General features: G+C 40.0%; 1 protein-coding gene across 1 annotated transcript in view; it reads right to left on the bottom strand.

Annotated features, from left to right (window-relative positions):
* col16a1 (collagen, type XVI, alpha 1) overlaps positions 1 to 19,941 on the bottom strand; it is a 63,847-nt gene that overhangs the window by 27,046 nt on the left and 16,860 nt on the right. The window contains exons 5-21 of the mRNA XM_062435449.1: positions 14,946 to 15,069; positions 13,943 to 14,224; positions 12,576 to 12,656; positions 9,895 to 9,963; positions 6,994 to 7,026; positions 3,818 to 3,853; positions 3,664 to 3,714; positions 3,311 to 3,343; positions 3,111 to 3,155; positions 2,670 to 2,708; positions 2,466 to 2,528; positions 1,365 to 1,409; positions 1,166 to 1,261; positions 840 to 878; positions 590 to 634; positions 433 to 468; positions 224 to 340 (exon numbers count right to left, since the gene is read on the bottom strand). Coding sequence (XP_062291433.1) covers positions 224 to 340; positions 433 to 468; positions 590 to 634; positions 840 to 878; positions 1,166 to 1,261; positions 1,365 to 1,409; positions 2,466 to 2,528; positions 2,670 to 2,708; positions 3,111 to 3,155; positions 3,311 to 3,343; positions 3,664 to 3,714; positions 3,818 to 3,853; positions 6,994 to 7,026; positions 9,895 to 9,963; positions 12,576 to 12,656; positions 13,943 to 14,224; positions 14,946 to 15,069 — 1,234 coding nt within the window. The remainder of the gene's footprint in view (positions 1 to 223; positions 341 to 432; positions 469 to 589; positions 635 to 839; positions 879 to 1,165; positions 1,262 to 1,364; positions 1,410 to 2,465; positions 2,529 to 2,669; positions 2,709 to 3,110; positions 3,156 to 3,310; positions 3,344 to 3,663; positions 3,715 to 3,817; positions 3,854 to 6,993; positions 7,027 to 9,894; positions 9,964 to 12,575; positions 12,657 to 13,942; positions 14,225 to 14,945; positions 15,070 to 19,941) is intronic.

Raw genomic sequence — 19,941 nt, 5'->3', positions numbered from 1 at the left:
CAAAAATAGAGATAAACTCTTTCATCAAAATGAGAAGAAAAATAAAATATATACACTATCAAACAAGTGTTCAAGGTTCATTTGCTGGCTACAGCTCAGATCATGTGTACTACTCCCTAAAAAGACGTGTAGCAAGATCGTAAAATTGTGAAACTGAACGTTCGGGGCAGGTTCAGAATACATTATAGTTTGACATTATAGTTGAATTGCCTGCTGTACTTACAGGCAGTCCTCTCTCTCCTGGTATTCCAGCCTCTCCGTTAAGGCCAGGTTTTCCTTGCAGAGCCACCGTGTTGCCTATGTCTGCAGGCAGCACAGGACACACTTCGCATGGGTCACCCTGAAGATTAAGCAAACATGCAATATGAGGATGAGAGAGCACAAAGACATGCAAATAAAGAGATTAAAGACAATGTTTACAGGGTATTATACCTTCTCTCCTTTATATCCTGCTGGTCCTCTTGGTCCCTATGAAAACAATAGAATCACAGTCAAACACTGATGTATCAGCTCACAGTCAGAATACAGTATATCAGAAGCTCATGCATACATTACTGAATACCAATCAATATTTAAAAGAATCTCTCACTGGATCTCCAGGCAATCCATCTCCTCCCACAGGTCCTGTATCACCCTGTTAACACACACACCATTGCATGTGTCATATTCATACTGTTACAGCTACCCTGAAAGCCATCCTTAAAAAAAGCATTCACTTGTGTGTTATGTCATTCTGATTTGCAAGTCTAAGTGCTGGTAAGAGTTTCTTTAAGCGTGTTTGCATCACTAGGGATAATATTTTATACAATTGTGAGTCATTTGCCAAAGGGTTAACATACCTTGTCTCCTTTTGCACCACCCGGTTCACCAGGAGGGCCCTGACAAGAAAAAGAAAGTCTCTTTATAAAAATGCCTTTCATAAGGTGCTTTAAGGCTTCTTGTGAAGGGCAAAGAAAACTGCACCAAAAGAAGGAGGCCTGCCAAGTCCTGCCCTGCACTTCTAAAGCGCTTTGTTTAATAAAACTACTTTTTGTCAAGGTGAGACCATCTAAGAGGAGAGGAACGTGAGGACATTCAGATAATCAGTGAAATTACACCATCAAAACATGCATAAAGGCTTTTTTCTTCCATCAGAATTCTTTATTAATAAAAAAAAAACACTCACCGGGGGGCCTGGCTTTCCAATTCCTGGTAGGCCTGGTAGTCCAGGCTTCCCTGGCTCCCCAGCCAACCCCTCAGGACCCACCTTACCTGGGGTACCCTGGGAAAACAAGTAAAAAAAAACTCAGTTCAATCCAAACTAAACTCGATGTACATGACAGACAGGTTGATGATGAAAACTCCCAGATTTAATGCAAACAGACCTTCTGTCCCTTGGGGCCAACTACACACACGGACCCTGCTCGACCCTGGGAAATGGTGACAGACAGAGAGGGAAATGACAACATCATTACGGGTCAGTGACATCATCAGTGTCGGGCCAGAATAATCAAACAAGCTCTGCAGAAATCTATCTTCCAAATGTCCTCATAAATAGTAAAAGATACTTGTTGATTTCCCTCATTTGTTTCACTTTTTGCAATTGAAAATAGTAAGACGGGGAATTGCAGAGTCTGTAAGATGTATTATCTTCAGTGATGCATATGCAATATTTTCTGCCTGCCTGATTCAAGTCACATCAGCAAGCACATTCATATTCACAATGTCAGATGGATGGGAAGCTTAAGAAAATCTATCCTCTACCAAATCCATCTGTCCACGACAAGCACTTAGCCTGGTGAACAGCTAAATGTGAGCGCATCTGATGCTGAAAACCATGGGAATATCTTAGAGCACACACACGTTGTAATTTGTTCTTCAAAACTTTTCATGCGTTTACAGGATCACTGTGCTGAACAGGGAAGATTAAAAGGTTTAAGTCTTCCTGAATAGGAGCCTGCCTGTGTGAGAGACGAACAGCACAGTCAATGAGGCAGCATTGATTGTGCAAGCTTTGTTGCTCTAGCCTAATCTAACAGGCATTAACAAGCCGACTTAACGCCATGGGAGAGAGGAGGGGAGAGCAGATATCAATGGGAGTCTGAGCTTAAAGAGTAATACCATATAAGTTTACTGAATATCCGCTCTTAGCCTGATAAAAGTGGCGGTGCAAGTGTATGGTATCTGAGGACAAGAGGGCATTGTGAGTGCTCACTTTAGCATTTGTGGTATTGCAGACATCCCAGCCTGCATCCCCCCCTCCTTCCCTGCACACTCTTGCTCGCTCGCTCTAGATTCCGGGATATTGTATTGGGCGTCAGGGAGCCACTATCAATATACAGGAGACTTCTAGAACTTGTTGGGATGTCTGGTATTGAAATGTTACTGTTTATTCCAGGCTAACTGATTCTAGTTACACCAACTCCTTCAGATGAAGCAAAAGAGAGCAAAAGACAAAAATAGCGACAAAATAAAAAAACACCTACGTCCCTCCCTGGGATGCCACTGAGACCCGGTAGACCGCTCTCTCCCTTCTGACCTCTTTCTCCCTAGACAAAGCCGGAGCAAAAAGGTGAGAAGCACACAGTGAGCGAGAGGATTGAGAAAATAAGGGGTTAGAAATTAATTAGATGATCATTAGAAGGTCAGATCTTCATTATCCTTCACCAAGAGTTTCTTAAACCTTTCACCTTGTACCCAACTGCTTCGCCCCAGTTGGCAGGCAGTGCCTGTGGAGAGAAGGGATAGACACAAGGCCCAGATCAATGACCTGGCTCTAAAGAGACATCACACACACACACACACACCACTGGAGCATAGCAAACAACACAATAACCAGTCGGCAACCCGTATGAACAACCAGCAAGACCCATATGCTCCACTCACACACGCGCACACACACGCACACACACACACACACACACACACACACACACACACACACACACACACAGTAGTAAGTAAATAAACAAACAAAGTGCAGACTCATTCCAAGTGCATAATTAATAATGGGCCTGGATGCCTAAAAATGAGGTTTTGAATAAAGATCAAACTAAATAGCTGACAGGTTAGAGGGGCTGGGATGCAGTGGGATGCGCTGCTATAACCTGTAACAGAAGATTGGCACTCACCGACTCTCCTTTCTCTCCCTTCTGGCCCATGGATCCATCTGTGCACTGAGGTTAGAGACACTTGGTTGGCATGTATTATCACAGACCACTCTTGGCCAGATTTCAGATTCATACTATGCTGAATGCCAAATAACAAGACAATGCTCTTCTGCAAAATGAGCCACGGTATGGGAGTGAGACGCAATGGAAAAGTTACTTACTGGACCTGAATGGGAGCCAGAACAGCCATCACCCTGAGATGGAGAGAGGCAGAAAATAAGACTGCTTGTGGGCGGAGGATTAGAATCAGTGAGCATTGAAGATTGAATATCAGCTAGGCGGCAGAATGGTTCATAGCTAGCATCATAATAGACTATAACAGCATCAATGAGAGTGTGTGTGTATGCGTGTGTGTGTGGATAAGGCTAAGAAACACTGTTCAACGCTAGGCATGTCTAGACACATGCGATGACATCACACATTCCGCTGATATTAGTCTTGCTACATACACACACCTAGACATCCACAGATATGTGGGTTTGAATATATTTATGTGCATGTCTTTCACACTCACCCGGTCGCCTTTTTCCCCTTTCAATCCAGGAAGTCCACCATGATTTACTATCTGCAAAACACACGCACACTCACAGTTACACACTCACCTGTGTTAAATGTGGGTTGACATGCTCTAATGAAAAGAAGTGGGAGTAAAGATCAGTGATCCTTACATTTTCTTCCCTATTCAGGAATAAACAACCAGCACACTACAGATAGACAGAGAAAGAAAATTATTATCATACTGTATTTAAATCACCAAAGCAGGTGTGTGTCGGTGGAGTTCATGAAGGAATTAAATTGTATTTGTGTTGTATTTCTTTGCTTCTAAGTTTCTTTGGATAAAAAGCATGTGCCAAATGACAAAATGTATATGTAAATGTAAATGTTGTAGTTTCTGCTATCACCAGATGATGGCACTGTTTAACAAAACTAAACTGAACCCCTGTGCTGCTACAGTATGCTGTTGAAAAGATGAGAGGTGGGCAAGTGGGCACACACACATGCACACATACACACACACACACACACACATGTCCCTTGGGAGACGGAGATCAATAGGAATGTCTGATTCCCACAGCACTTGGGAGAGCAGACCAGCTGCTCCTCACAGGAGTGCACTCACACACACACACACACACACACACACACACACACACACACACACACACACACACACACACACACACACACACACACACACACACACACACACACACCAAATATGGATAAGAATTATAAATAACAGAAGCTTTTTTAGCGGAAGCGAGTAATTAAAGCCGAGTCCCCCCACCCGGTGTTTCTGGGAGCACTGCTTTCACACACCAGGAAGTTTGCATATATCGAAGCTGTGACTGTGAGCTTGCTGAGCCGACGTGAGCAGGGTAGTAGTAGCACAAGAACAATGTGTAATTTTCCCTCCTCTTTTTTCCCCCCCTGCTTCTTACAAGCTACAAATCTATCAATGGCTGGCTCAACCAGCTGCAGTGACGAGTCAGTCAGTCCAAGCTCTTGTCTCTGTGGGCTTAGTCAAGTCCTCATATAGTTCCACTTAAGACCTCAGCAGCTTTTCCTTTGTTGTTTACACAGTGAGTAAAATCTTCAACGGTGAAATGGAAACATTAAATTGCTGACAAAAGAGCACTATATAGCACTATTCTTTATACTTTATGAATTGTGCTTGAAATGCCATTGTAATTAAGCTCACCTGCTGTCACAACTACCTATAATTTATTGAACTTAATTCCGTCAGATTGACAAAGCATTATATCCACAAGCTTGTATTTCCATACACTTCATTGAATGTATGTTAGGTTTCTTTTTCACAGCATCCAATTATGCATTTTTTCTACTTGTGGCAATATGTTAAGGTTTTCAAATGGTGAGCTCACTTTATGTATAGTAAATCTATATATTACATAAGCTTGACTGCTGGCAGTTCAAAAGATTTGGAAGAGACAACTGCTTTAGCATTAGCAACTTAAAGCTTCATTAATTAATTAATTAAGTATTATTTCTATTCTATTTGGCTATATCTTAATAAGCTGTAAGCATAATGCTAACATATTATCATGTTAGTGAAACATTGCCCTTTTAGATGTTCATCAGACACACAGCAACACTAACATTTGTTTAGAAATGAGTTTTAGTTGACCCAACAAATTTAAGGTCAATATTTACTCCTGTTTTAGCACTGTGTTAGTCTTTACTACCTCCCAAAACATATCTGGGTCTGTTTTGTTTTTTTATTTTATCAGTTATTATTATTAAAAAAATATTGATTAGGGTAGTTTTAAGTAATTTTATTCTTTGCATCCTCATAAAAAGTCTCAAGATTGGAACAAAAATTCTAATTAACATACAAATAAATAGGCTCACTTTTTGACATTCAACATCCCAATACACAGGCTCCCAATATACATTATGTTAGCTTAAACATCTCTAACTCACTTGGCGCCATCATCCTGTCAGAGAGGCTTGCTTTTTGGTATTAAACATCCCACTGTGCTCATTTTTTTGGCATTGTCTCTCTAGTGCCGGGTCTCGATAGAACAAAACCCAGCACACACTAATGAAAATCTACTATCAGTATAAACATAAATTAGCAATTGGCTGGGTTGCAATTTTCAAAATTAGTATGTAGAATCGATTGTATTCAGGAACTATGAGTGAGTACCACTTTGTCAAATGCATGATCCAATGGGAAAGAAAGGAAGAAGATTTTAGGGTTTTATTTCTGTAATAGCCTCTTGTGTTAATAGATTCCTGCTGATTGGTGGAGCAGAGCCTTTTGACTCACATAACCAAGAAGCCACCGATATAGCAGGAACACACTAGAGAGGAACAGCTGAAGCAGCTTGACATGATCACTGAGGAAAATTGGTTTCTGGCTGAGCTTTAGGATTGTGCAGTATAAGCCAAATCTACCCTGTACTCGGATCATTTATTACCATAATCACATTAATACATAGGCCTGCTTGGCATATTTGTCTGTATAGGTGTTTCAGTGTATAATATCAGGTCTTATTATTGACATAGTCCTATGGGTACTGTGCTTATTTTCACCCTGAAAAACTGTTGCCTGTGTAATTTGACCAAATTAAATTTGTGCCACAGAAGAAAAGTCACTTTTGTTTCTTTGCAAGTGTGTGCCCCAAGTGGCAGGGCAAGCTGTGTGCTTCAATCCAGGTAATAACCTACATTGAGGAAGTCAGGGGAGGCGTCCAGCTGCATTAGTAAGCACACACAGGAGCGACATAATGAAGCGTCTAGAGTTTTGTATTCTATTTGTGAACAGAACATGCCTATTGTAGGTGAATGACAAAATTAATAGGCAGCAGCAACTCCCGACTGAGACTCAGCGCATAATGAGGTGTAAATCAGTCCTCAGTCAGTCAGCAAGCTGGGCGAGGAAGTTAGGGAGGAGGAATTAGAGACAGACTTTCTAACCCCATGCACCACACACATATGAGCATATGGCCAGCATATTGTGTTCCTGTCTGAATTTCAGCACAAGGTATAAGTTTAAAGTCGATATATCATTATACTTGCTGATCCTGGATTCTATTCAAGATGTATGGGGTAAGAGGAAGGGTACACATTGGATTTATGAGTCTCCAATTCACCTAAACAGCATGTCTTTGGGCTGTGGGAGGAAACCGGAAAACCTGGAGGAAACTCACCCAGACAAATGGAGAGCATATGACACAGAAAGACTTCAGGTTTAAACCTGGGACTCTTGCTGAGAGGCAAATTTCTTGATCTGAGCCACTGAGCCCTTCAAAAAGTCTTATTAGAAATTCAACCAAATTGTTGTGCTGTATGTGTGGGTGGGAATGGTGAGGCTTACTTTGTCTGCCAGATCCTTGGATGCAAAAATTTCCTGTTGGTGGAGAAAAAGAAGGAAATAAATTAATAAATAAACTGACATGCCTGCTTCGCTTTTACATCATATCTCTCAGTGACCTCAATATTGCTACCATTTTTGGCTTCACGTTGGTCCACAATTGGTTTGTCTATGTTTAGACAGTAATGCTGACAGTTTCATGGCTGAGACTGGCTCAGCTAATACTAAGACAAGCTGAATCCAATAGCTTTGAAGGCCATTCTCAGGAAACATTATTTAGTCTGCTTTTTACCATTTTGGCAACACCATATCATCTTCATCTAGCATTACTTCTTGCTCAAATTGCATCAATAAATGCATGTACATCTTTAACAACCTTCTCAAGCCTTTGATCAAATGGTTCATATTCCCAGTCACTGGCAGTTCATAGTAATAGTCAAAGTAAATCTCTTGAAGATGCTCTAAGGAATGGCAGGAATTGTATCTGAGAGTTTCCATAATATCAACGTCATATGACACCTTTGGCATAGGCAAGCTGTTGTTTCCTGTTGCATGTGCAATGTGTCCTTTTAAACCTTGTTGGCATTACAATTCATTGCATCAGATACGCAAACAAAGAAAGGAGAAATAAGGGCCATCTACACAGGCCATTAACAGTTATTCCTTATTCTGAGTGAAAAAATGAAAGATGAAAGGGGACGAGGAGAGAGAGAAAGAAAAGAACTGTATACCTCATGAACCCTGAGGCAAATGAAGAGATGGACAGTGGTGTGTAACAAAGTAGACAAAAAAGAACAAGATAGACGGAGGACAGACATAAAAGTTCAACAGAAAATATGTGTTTAAGTACAAAAGTTGGAAGGAGAGAAATAAAGACGGATTTCAGCAAAGGGAGGGAAAGGAGAAGACATTTTATAGTTGGTTTTGGACTTCAACATAAAAAGTCAAGTAGAAACACACTGAGACTGGGGAAACAAGACACAAATAAGCCTTTGGGTCTTCTGAGGACTAGATGACCTTTCAGCTGGGAGCTGGGTTGAAAAGAGTGCAAGAAAGAGAGCAAGAAAAAAGAGGTTTACAGTGTTAGAAGATAAGAAACAGTGTGGGTAAGATTTGTCATACCTCAGGAAGGCAGTAACTGCTGTGACCAAAGCACAGGCAGAGCAATCTTATAAACACCTCTGCACCAAACCTAATACAATCCATTACAAACTCTTGCTGTGCAGCCAAACCTTGCTCAAACCAACACACGTTTATATTAAATTCTAATGGAGATCCAAACGTTTCCAAAGATACCAAATAGCTCCGACTGAATTTTGGAGATGTGAGTGAGGCTTAGAGGTCCTGATGGGCAGAGTTTGTTTCCTGTGGGAAGGTCCTGGCTAACAGTTTCCAGGCGTTGTGCTATGATAAACTAAGCTAAATGAAAGTTGGTGGTAGCTTCATATTTACCATACAGACGTGAGAGAGGTATTAATCTTCCAATCTAACTCTCAGCAAGAAAGCCAATAAGCAGATTTCCCAAAATGTTGACCTATTGCTTTAAGACTACTGAGGAGAAAACATGGATATATAAATGGTACTTCCCCAATAGTTGACCCCAGTAGTGCTCACCCCACAGTAACAATGTACAGCACTCTACAAAACACATGGCATTCCACGTATGCTGAGATTAATATGCTGCCACTCAGTGAGGCTTAGGTTAATGGAAGCAATGCTATGGCTCAGTAACATCTGGCATGCACACTGGAAACTTGGATTTCATTGTTCGTTTACAGTGTTCAAAGCTAACACAGAGATAAAAATAGATACTCTTCAAGTTTAATGTGTGCCTGTATGTGCGTGTGTGTGTGTTTATCAAAAGACAACAAACAAGAGGGGAGACAGGAAGAACAAGAAAATAGAAAACTGTGAACATAATTTGTAACTTAGTAAGGTAAAATGGTAAAACTAAGCCTGGACCATTTGATAATATAAGGCTAAACATCATGATACCATATTCAGTTTGAGACAACTGAAAGTAGAGGAAGAAAGCACTGAGAGTGACAGGTGAGAGTGAGAAAGAAACAGAGATGGCATGCTTTGAGTTATTGTAACTGTGTCTGGCGAGAGCCATCTATGGGATTGATTGCTGTGTTGTGAAGTCTGCCAGAGCTCTAAGTTAACACAAGCATTCCACAAGACAAACATCAGACCCTAATGAATAGATAATTGGATATAGATCCCATTAAAATGAATGATGAAACAAGTGGGTGTGGAAACAAAAATAAATTGCCTTTATGTTATACTGGCAGAACTTCATGTATCAGGCAGCATTGAAGCAACAATAAAAACACCATGGAAATCTGTGGAAAAAAACTGCTCCCATGTGTTGCATAGGCCTGTATTTGTCATGCGCTCGACATTGCCTGCGGACACTTTGAACAATTGCTACCAGCAGACTTAACTGAAGTCGTATAAAACTCAGAAGAGCTAAAGACTCCAGCAGAGTATAAAAAACATGTTTTCCACGGAAGAGTTTCAAGGGAGAATAACTACGCCATTTGGTTTAAGTTCTATAGCCCAGTGTTTGCTTGCCAGCAGGAACATCCCAGACAACTCAAACTGCAAGAACAAAACTCTTTGATGCCAAGTGTATGTCTGTGTCTGTATGTGTTATGTCTTTGCCTGATGAAAACCATGTGTTGTGATTATTTATGATCGAAGTGACACAGTTTACCGACGATCCCATGACGTTTTCCCTTCAATTTGTTACTAGATTGAAGTGCTTGCTATAGGTTCTACAACCTAAAGTTACAGTATGTGATATAATTTGTAATGCTGTGTTTTTTTCTGAGTTTGTGTCACCCTATGTGCAGTGGAATTTCTTGCTTTGTGTGCATTTGGTTGCAGGGTGGCTGTTACCTGGTTAAATGTGTTTTCTAACAGGTCATTCTCAGCGGCACGTCGACTCTTGGGAGCATCAGGTGGACACTGCAAACATGCAATAAAAAAAATAATTTAAGAACAGATAAAATATCACTCGGATGTTTGGGTAATCATTCTCAGAACTGCTTTCATGCATATTTATCTGATAGGATACAGGTGATCTGTATTGATGATCTCTCTTAAAATTCCCTTTCAACAACCAAGGGGGTACCACAAGGTTGGGTGATTGGTCCATTATCACTTTCTATTTATACAATAGCATTATTCCAGCACAAACTTTTCCACCCATTTCATGCTGATAAAACAATCTGTCTAATATTCTTTCCAGCCCCATTTACATCAGTGAGGGCAGCAATATATTAGAAAGGCCTTTCAAAATAACAGACTCTAGTACAACACCCACTATGACTTCAATAAAAAACAGTAGAATTATCACCTTGCTGACAGTGTCATGAAACACTGAAAATGTAAAAGCTTAGTAAAAGCATGTATGTATTAATGGAAGAACTGTTGCATTGGATTTAATTAAATTGTACAAGTAAATCTAATTAAGTGATGAAGTGATTAATTATTTACACTGCATTGTACATCTTTCTTTGCTGATTGTGCTACCATTAACATGTCATCAGGCAGACAGCAGAGATTTGACCTGAAGTACAGAAGTAAAATATTTCCTTATTTTTAGTTGTATGTTTTGCGGTAGTTGGTGTACAGTATGCCTAATCTCGGAACTCATAGACTATCTGTCCGCTGAAAATTTAGCATCTGGCAACAATGGCCAATATTTCAAGGCTTCCAGTGTAGCCAGCAGATATCTGGATAACACATAATGGATATCCGGGCCAAGATGTCTTTTGTGTGCCAGTCATCGTCTGATTAGCAACTTGAAATGGTACAGACAATATTTGAGCTAATCTATTTGATACAGGCATATGAATACAGATACATTTTAAAATAATACTAATAAAGATTGAATTTCAACCAATGAGTTCCACCTCTATTGCTCCAGTAAAAAATCTTGTGCTGTTGAAATGTAATATCACTAAAATCCAATGTCAAAGCTATTGATAACTAGCTGCTCTTTGTATTTCAAGAAGCTGCAGCTTTTCATGATTGTGTGTGTACGTGCGTGCATGCATGCTCCTTCACTCAATTCAAAAGTAAGTGGAGATTGGAGTGAACCCTGCAGCACACATGCCTTCAGTAAAGGGGAAGAGGATTCTCTCTTCAAACTCTAATCAATTTTGCAGCATTCAGTCGCTCCTCCAGAGGACCCTTCAGTTTCTAACTTCTGAAGGAAATTCTCACCCTATTTGTATCCCTCTCATAAATTCATTTGGTAATGAAAAAGACACACATGCTTGCACATACACAGACACGTAAGCATACATACCCTGGAGAATATTTTCGGACAAAACGTTGGCTGAGCACAAAAATACCATCAGCTTAAAAATAAATCCAAACTGTGTGTTTACAATTCTTCCAATACCTGAACAATTGCTTGCTCTGTTTTTCGCATATCTGGTGGAAATACAGGGTTGTATTTAAGCCCATCAAAACAGTTTTCTATTTGATAAGGTTTTTGTCTGAAGCCTACAAACAATAACAGATTAAGAGAAGAGGTAAATGGGCATGAAAAAGGGAGATAACTATAAAGAAAAAAATGCTAGAAAATGGCACTTCTAAATCTGCAAAAGCGAGCAACTGATACTTTCAATACGGTTTTACCCTTTAGGAGTACAAACAACACTGGAAAACCACAGTTGATATGACATAACTGCAAACAATGGAATTACTTTAAGCCATAATCAATTTGTATAAACAATACCTACATTAAAAAAGGCCTCTGAAGAATATTATATTAACCAACATAATAAGTCAGGCTTTTTCATATTTGTGGAAGCTTAAGGGAAGTAATAGAAGAAGTGCCGTATTATATATTATATAGTAGTAAGGTCTCCTCCTGCCTAACAAAATGTAATGTAGGCTGCCAAGTGTTTTTTTTTTCTTTTCTGACTGCGCAGAACATAAAAAAACAACTCTTGCACACCTGAGTAGTCTTTGTGACAGATGCATAGGTGGAAGTTGCCACATACTAAAAAGAAGGGGCATCACTGCAATGTCTTTACTTGTGGGGATAAAGATACTTCTTCAAAAAGGTCTTTGACTTTCAAGGTCAAAACATTAAGTTAAAGTATCTTTATTGAGCAAGTGAAGACAGTGTGTGGGTGTCACTTCTTTTCTGACTACCTAAAATGAGTTGGGGGAAAAATAGCATCACTTATTATGAAGAAAAACTGTTGCTGATTAAAATAAATAAGACTCTAGAGCAAATACGGACTGTTTATAGTGTTTCTGATAATGCAAACTCAGCTTTTCCTGCAGCTGTTGACGCAGTTAAAACGTTACAGTGAATGACTCTGACTTTTATTGTGAAGCCGCTGCAACAAGTGTTGAGTTATTGTTGTTGGGGTTAGTTCAGCCTAGGTTTGTAAGATTTTAACTGAGGTAAGAGAATGCTCTTAAATAAGCATTTCATCAGTTTTTTAGTGAGTTACTAATAAAGCTGAACTGATCTAGAACTGCAGGCAAAGAGAATTCAGTGTGTAGCCCATACAACCCATTGTTAGACAGTAATGTAATGTTGCTGGTCTCACCCGAGCCCCTGGTATCTCGCAGCAGGCCTCTTGAATGGCAAGTGAGGGGTCACAGTACAGCATCACCTGCTGAATGTCCATCTGAGAGAGCAAGAGAGAGAGGAGAGGAGAGGAGAGGAGAGGAGAGGAGAGGAGAGGAGAGGAGAGGAGAGGAGAGGAGAGGAGAGGAGAGGAAAGAGATTGTGATATACAGTATTCCATATACAGGCCTCCATATGTCCTCTGCTGTGTTTATTCAATAATGTAAATACAATTTTAAATTAGGCAGCAAACAAGGTTGAGAGCCAATTCATTTCTCATTCATATAATATATTAGGCAAGCACTTTATCTCGAGATATCCGCGTGTGTGCGAGTGCATGTATGAATACATCATTCCCGTGCTAACAAAAGACCCTGCATGCTTCCTAACTAGGCCATTTAATTGATCATCAAACTAAGCGCCTGGATTACTGGATCTATTCAGTGTTAATAGTCTCGGCCCAGTCTCCCAGGTAGTCTGCTCGCTTTTTAATCAGAAATAAATGAGACTGCCTTAAGGAAAACTGCCCCTCAAGGGGTGCAGCCTATGGTCTAAAACATATACACAGACACACACACAGATATTAATATACACCCACACACACAGATAGTTAATTATTTCAGTACAAAGGCCTTTATGGAATGTTAGTTCACTAGAAACATTTCACTCTGTCCTTCCTTCTGGAAACATGGCTCTATAAGTGGGTCTGGATAAAAGCCTGGTATGATATACAAATTCTATATACCAAGGATGTATAGAATAACAATACTCAACAAAGTACTATCATGCTATTCATAACAGTGAAGGTCAAAAACTCTTCAATATTAAAGACAGTACAGACACATGCTGCAGTTCTTTCAGTTAGATTGTGGAATTATTATTCAGTTGCCAGAACACTGACCAACAATATAACTGGGTTTTTTGTGATCTTAGTGTTGCCCAGGATGAGATTCATTTTGTATTCTATTGCCCTTTGTACAGTGACTGGAGGAATGTTTTCTTTGAAAAGATCCAGTTGAAGAATTCTGATTTGTTTTGGCTGTCTGAAGCTGATATGAGGAGTTGACTTTTTAATGTGGAGAATTTTGTTTAGGTAAGACGCTTGGCAGCTCAAACAGGCAAAACTGTATCCATCATAACAGGACATTTCTCTCATATAAAGTGACTGCTCTGAAATGTACCCTTCTTTAATTTGTGGAACTCTACATCATGGTTTGTCATGTGGCCATCCTGGTTATTGTTTAGTGTCATGTAAGCCCATATGGGCAGGGCACCAAAAAGGTGCAGAACACTTAAATAAGCAGTCAATCAAATCTTTTCTTTATATTCACGTCCATTTCTCCATACCTGCACAGACTGAGCATCTGAAGCCCGAATGCCCAGCAGAGTATGTCCGTCAGTGGGCAGAACTCCACGGGGCTCCAGGGGTTTTGTCTCGATGGAGCTGCAGTCCACGTGGAGGGAGGCGGCCTCTTGTTGCACGCTGATGGCCACCTTGTGCCAGCGCAGGTCCATCAGGGACTCTACACCCTCCCCAGTGAAAACGCAACTCACCACTTCAGCTCCAGGCTCTACCCCTTTGGCTCTCAGGGACAGGGTGCCATCGGGGCCGTTGAGATCTACAGAGAGCTGATTTTCGGACAGAGAGTAGAAGGCAGTGGCGTCAACAAAGAGTAACATGTACATGCAACTACCACCTGACAAAGCTGTAGAACACAGTGGCAGAGATGAGGTACATATTAATTACACACGGAAGCAGTAAGGCCAATCAATCTCTCCTAATGAGGGTATTTGGCCTCCATCCATCATACACATTGAGTATTTAAATCTGGCCTCAGACACCTAGTGATTATGGGGGCTGTGAGGGGCTCCAGTGCTTCATTATGGAACACACATGAATAACAATGAAGGTGAATAAAAGAAGAGAGGCGAAGATGATCGAGGGAGGAGCGACAGAGAGATGGAGAGCAAGAGAAAGGGATGAAGAATAAGATAGGACAAAAGGCGCTCTGGAATGAAAAGGGGGGAAAATTGAAAAGGTGTCACAAGAGAAAAGAAATTGAAGTGGAAAGTGGATGACTATGCAAAAGACAGAGGAGAGGCAGCAAAAATGAGTAGACAAAGGGAGTGATAAATAAAAAGGTGGGAGACTGAGAGTGATGGGAGGGAGAGGACAGGAAAGGAAGGAAAGCGAAATAGAAGGAATGTTGATAAGAAAGGCAGGGAAATATGGATGCAGGAATGTCTGGAAGAGGAAGATATAAAGGTGGACAATTAAACAAGGGGGAAGCAAATAAGAGGAAAGGAAAGACTAAGAAGATCAGATTTTAAGCAGGAAAAAGAGATGCACCTGTGGGTATCCCTGCTGATCAGATATCTGGAAGAGGTAGATGGTTTCCCTCAGGGCAGCCTTCTTTAACGCCAGGGTGAAGATCAGGGTGAACTCCTCAGGTAAACCATGAGGAAACACCTGACTGCAACACAGAATTTAGAAGATGAAGTCCTTTAGTCCATTTTCACATTTAATAGATGCAAAAATACCATATACATATCTATTTTAACCAGACTTTTCCTAATGTGACCCACAGTATACAAAAATGGACATAAAATGCATTATTTTTTATTTTTGTGCCGCTGATGCACATTTATATATATGCAAATGTACAAATTTGACCTGTGTTTATTAGAAAAACATTCAAAAATCAGCATTCAAACATCTTGTATTCTTCATATTCTTTAAAATGTCCTCCTGGACCATAACATAGTGATTGTGAATGTCTTTTAATCAAACATGTCTCAATGACTGATGAGGAATGTATTAATGTGAATTGGTGTGGAGACTAATTATGAGTCAGAATATGAACAGTATGTGAGGGTTAACAGAGACACCAAACTGATATCAGCCTTCCATTAAACTCTCAATAAGACAGCCAAAATGTTGAAGTCATGGAGGATTACTGGGATTAGTAAATGTAATATAATTCTTATTTCAAATTGTCATCATTTATAGTGCTTATAAAATAAATAAATGATCACATTACTGTTACATGAGGCATCACTGCTCAACAATAAACACCTTTGTATCTATGTGTACATGTGCAGGTAAGGATATTTTAAGGGCATGAATACAGTCTTGAATGCATATGTATGTTTTCATGTACAGACTGTGAAAAGACGTAAAGTTCCAGAAAGCTAACATCACTTTAAATGAGCTTTTGCCAAATTATGTAAGAAAACTTCAAATGTCTTCCTTTGATATAAAGTCTTGTACTGTATGTGCTTTACATACCTCTGTGGGCACTTTTATATTCTATGCACGTGTTTTTCTTTCTCTACTTGTTTTCTTTTTGCATTTTTTCCCACATTGTGACTACAGCCAGTAATACAATGCAAAGCCTGCTGTGTGTAACCCTCTGGCATTAATTTTCATAGCAGATACAGTCCAGCAAGCCTCATCCCTCAGTTTTGGTCAAGGGCATCTGAGCACACACACACACACACACACACACACACACACATATATAAACACACAAATATTCCCTGCATGGAGGTGTGTGTTTGTATATGTATTGAGAGATGAAGGGTTCACAAACAAGCCCAGTGAGATGCATGCTCGCTGAGATGGCGGACACTTTGAAATATTTTCTGTTGCTCTATTTCTTTCTCTCTCCCTTTACACACACACACACACACACACACACACACACACACACACACACACACACACACACACACACACACACACACACACACACACACACACACACACACACACACACGCAGACAGAATTGTTGATGCTGGCAGCTGGTTTCCCACTCCTAGAAGTGGGGTGACAGTGATTTATGACTGAGGGAAGATCCAAGGGAAAACGGCCAAACACAGGACGTCAAAACAGAGGGAGGATGAGTAGGAGAAAAGGTGAGAAAGAGAAAATATTGAACCTGAAGAAAGAAAGAAAGAAAGAGAGAGAGAGAGAGAGAGAGAGAGAGAGAGATAGATAGATAGATAGATAGATAGATATCAAGACATTCTTGGACAAACAAAGAGAGAAAAAGAGAGAGAAACCAATGTTGAGAATAGAGAGAATAGAGTTGTTTTGCTGTCGATTAGTGACGTGAGCTTCAGGGCACAAAACCACTCACAAACTATTGACTTTTAAGTTGGAAGCACCTTAGCTTAGTCTATTACATTCAGGATCCTGGAAAGAAATCACCCCCCCCCCCCCCCCACACACACACACACACACACACAACACACACTCATACACACATGCAATGGGGAGATAAATCACTCAGTATGGCCCAGACAGATTCAGATCTAGCCTCTTCCAACTCAGAAAGAAAGTTACTTCTATTTCTCTTGTTTTTTTTTTTCCTTTCTTTTTTTTTTTTTTAAGAGAGACACAGAAGAAAGTCAGTGCAAGTCTGAGAGGCACAGGGGAAGAGGGAGAGAGGAAATCTAATGTTGAAAAACCAGATATCTGGTTTAAGATGGGAATATCACCTGGAGATGTGTGTATGCACCCTTATACTGGGTTCTAACTGTGCAGGAATCAATTGCTCACACTGGAGCAAGTTTCTGAATGTATTATAAAACTGAAAATCATTTTAAATAGCTAGTAGCTGACATATAAGCGAAAAAGAGATTATAAGAGTGTAGTTTTAGCAGTCTCAGTGCCTATCTTATTTTTTCTGTCAGCTGAGGCTGATGGAAATATCATTAGTTGCGCTGGATGATTAGGTTATGCTAGACAAAAGGTCAGCCAAAGTTGTAGCAGTTCTGGGGGGGATAGTTGTTGAGACAATTTACGATGAACCAAAAATGTCAACCTCATGGTGGTACAACAGGAAAGGTCACAGGATTATGAAAGCCGTTACGATACATCATCTGGAAACCATGAATGTCTGTTATAAAAAGTGTTCTAATCCATCCAGTGGATATTGAGATATTTCACTTGAAGAATTGAAAGATTTGAAATGCTTGTTGTGCTAGATGAAAGGTCAGGAGGTCATCAAAGTAATTAGGATTAATCCTTTGGGTCGTTAAATGTCTGTACAAAACTTCATGGTTATCCATCAAATAGTTGTTGAAATATTTCAGTCTGAATTAAAGTGATGGACCGACTGATTGACTGCCATTGCTCATCTTATACAGCACTGCTGCTAGTGTGGCAATATTTAGAACGTTAGGACTCCTATTTGCAATGATGAGAATGTCTATATGCTGACGGCCTGTTCATATAGAGTATACTGTATCGCCATTCTCAGCACTGGTTAAAACCTTTCTGTGGATCTAAGCAGAATTTTAATCTCTTGTCAAGTACTCGGAAAGGTGACCAGTGGGCCAAACTCATAAAAAATGTGCTCATGTGCTCCCATCTGCACAAATCCAGTTGAGGTGCTCACCACAATGGTTATAGCAGCAGAAAGGTTACAGTAGTTCAGAAGTCTGACTCAGAAAAAAAGCTAAAAAAAGATCATGTACTCAGAAAACATTCCCCAGGTTAATAATGGTTGATATGGATTAAATTCTGTAAAATTACAGCCCAAAACAGCCGTCATTTTGTATTGCTAATTCACTGAATATCGGCATGTTTGCTTTTCCACAGATTCAATAATAGCCATGCTAGCAATCATGCCCCATCGCCTTTGTAGGCTAAAATGCAGTATATAAAAGTGTATCTTTCCTTACTGACTCATATCCCCGTTCTGTAAAAATAAAATCTTCATTTGTCTCTTTTGCTTTTCTTTCATTCCCCTCCTTTCACGATCCTACCCTGGTCACGGAAGCATTTAAAGAGCATGAAAGCTATCACCTTTTGCTGATCATATAATCAAAATGAATTTGACACTTGTGCCTATGAATTGATTTCAAGATAAGAGCAACAGCAAAATGTCTAATGTGCAAATGAACTGTAAATTGTACCAGCCAGAAGGTCTAAATCAAGGGCAACTGGACCTGTCATCCAAAAGCCTCCTTCGGTTCTGAATTGTAAAATTATGCAACTTTTGATGTGATAATATGTGTTAAATTCTTTAAATGTGTTTCAGTTCTGTCATAAATGGCTGTAACCTGATAATACCAGAGAATTGCTTCCCCTCTCTCCTACACACGGTACCTGCATTAAAGAAACAGGCCTGAAGCAATCAAATCATATTTTGCTGAAATTAAAATTCATGTGACCAGCTGTGGCTGGTGCCCATTTCACTGTCAGCCAACAAATGAGAGAAGCGAGAGACAAGTAGCTTCATCTGGCTGTCACTCATCTATGTTAGCTTGGATTAGCTGAGTGGATAAGCCTCTGATACAAAGCAAAAACGATGCTTTCCAATTACTGTACATGTGTCTCACACAGTCAACCTCAACATTGATGAATTAAAAAGCTGCTTGAGTGACAGGGAGTCTATGCTGGATGGGAGCCCTGTGTTATACAGTTTCAGAAACACAGTATGTACTCTGCTGCAGAGAAAGGGGGAAAAATCTAACGTAAACTGGTGCAATTGCATTCATACTGTACAGAAGGGGACAGATTTAGGCACATAAGCACACACATACACATGCACATGCATAAATGCTGAGCACACCTACTGAGAATAATGCCATAGAACAACCCTGAGGGTTTGTTCTGATGCTTTTACATATTACCTGAAATTGAACCTTTAACCCTCTTGTTCCCACACTACTACATCCCATAATCACCCATCTGTTCTCAGCCTCAACTTCTCTTTTCTAAATGCCTGAAACCCTTCCAGGCGAGACAATTTATAAAGGCAAAAGTTTTTAAAAATGAAAGCAAATAAAGAAAGAAAGACAACATTATAACTAACTGATGCTTATTGACAGTCATGTCAGATTTGATCTACTTTTAAGTGAGACGCGAAGGCAAAGGAGAAAAGGCAAATACAAAAAAAAAAGCAAGCATCTTCTTTGGTTCTATTTAGTCATTTTGGGAAACATGTACACAAGACAGGGAGTTCTATGTATAGGGAGAGACAATGAAAGGCAGGCAACAGGCAACATTGTGGTAACATTGATTATTCTGTCTAAAAATATCACCCAGGTAGCATCTTTCCCCCATAAAACTGACAGCAAAGCTCTCAATGGCATCAGAATTTCAATAAAAGACGTATCATGACAGAATCCCTAACCAGCAGTGAGAAGATCTGTATGGTTAGAGGCAAAACAAAAACATCTTGGATTTTCCTCTGGCTCAAAAGATACTGATTTCCTGAGTACTGACAGTTTTTTTTCCCCCCCCTTTTCATAAGAACGACTACTCTCTAAGCCTGTGACAAACAATATATGTGACACTTTTAGAACAAAATGTCTCTACCAAAAAAGGAGT

Source organism: Scomber scombrus, chromosome 16 (genome assembly GCF_963691925.1).
Source record: "Scomber scombrus chromosome 16, fScoSco1.1, whole genome shotgun sequence".
NCBI lineage: Eukaryota > Metazoa > Chordata > Actinopteri > Scombriformes > Scombridae > Scomber > Scomber scombrus.
Note: the sequence above shows the minus strand (reverse complement) of the source record. Positions and strands in the feature narration are given on the sequence as shown.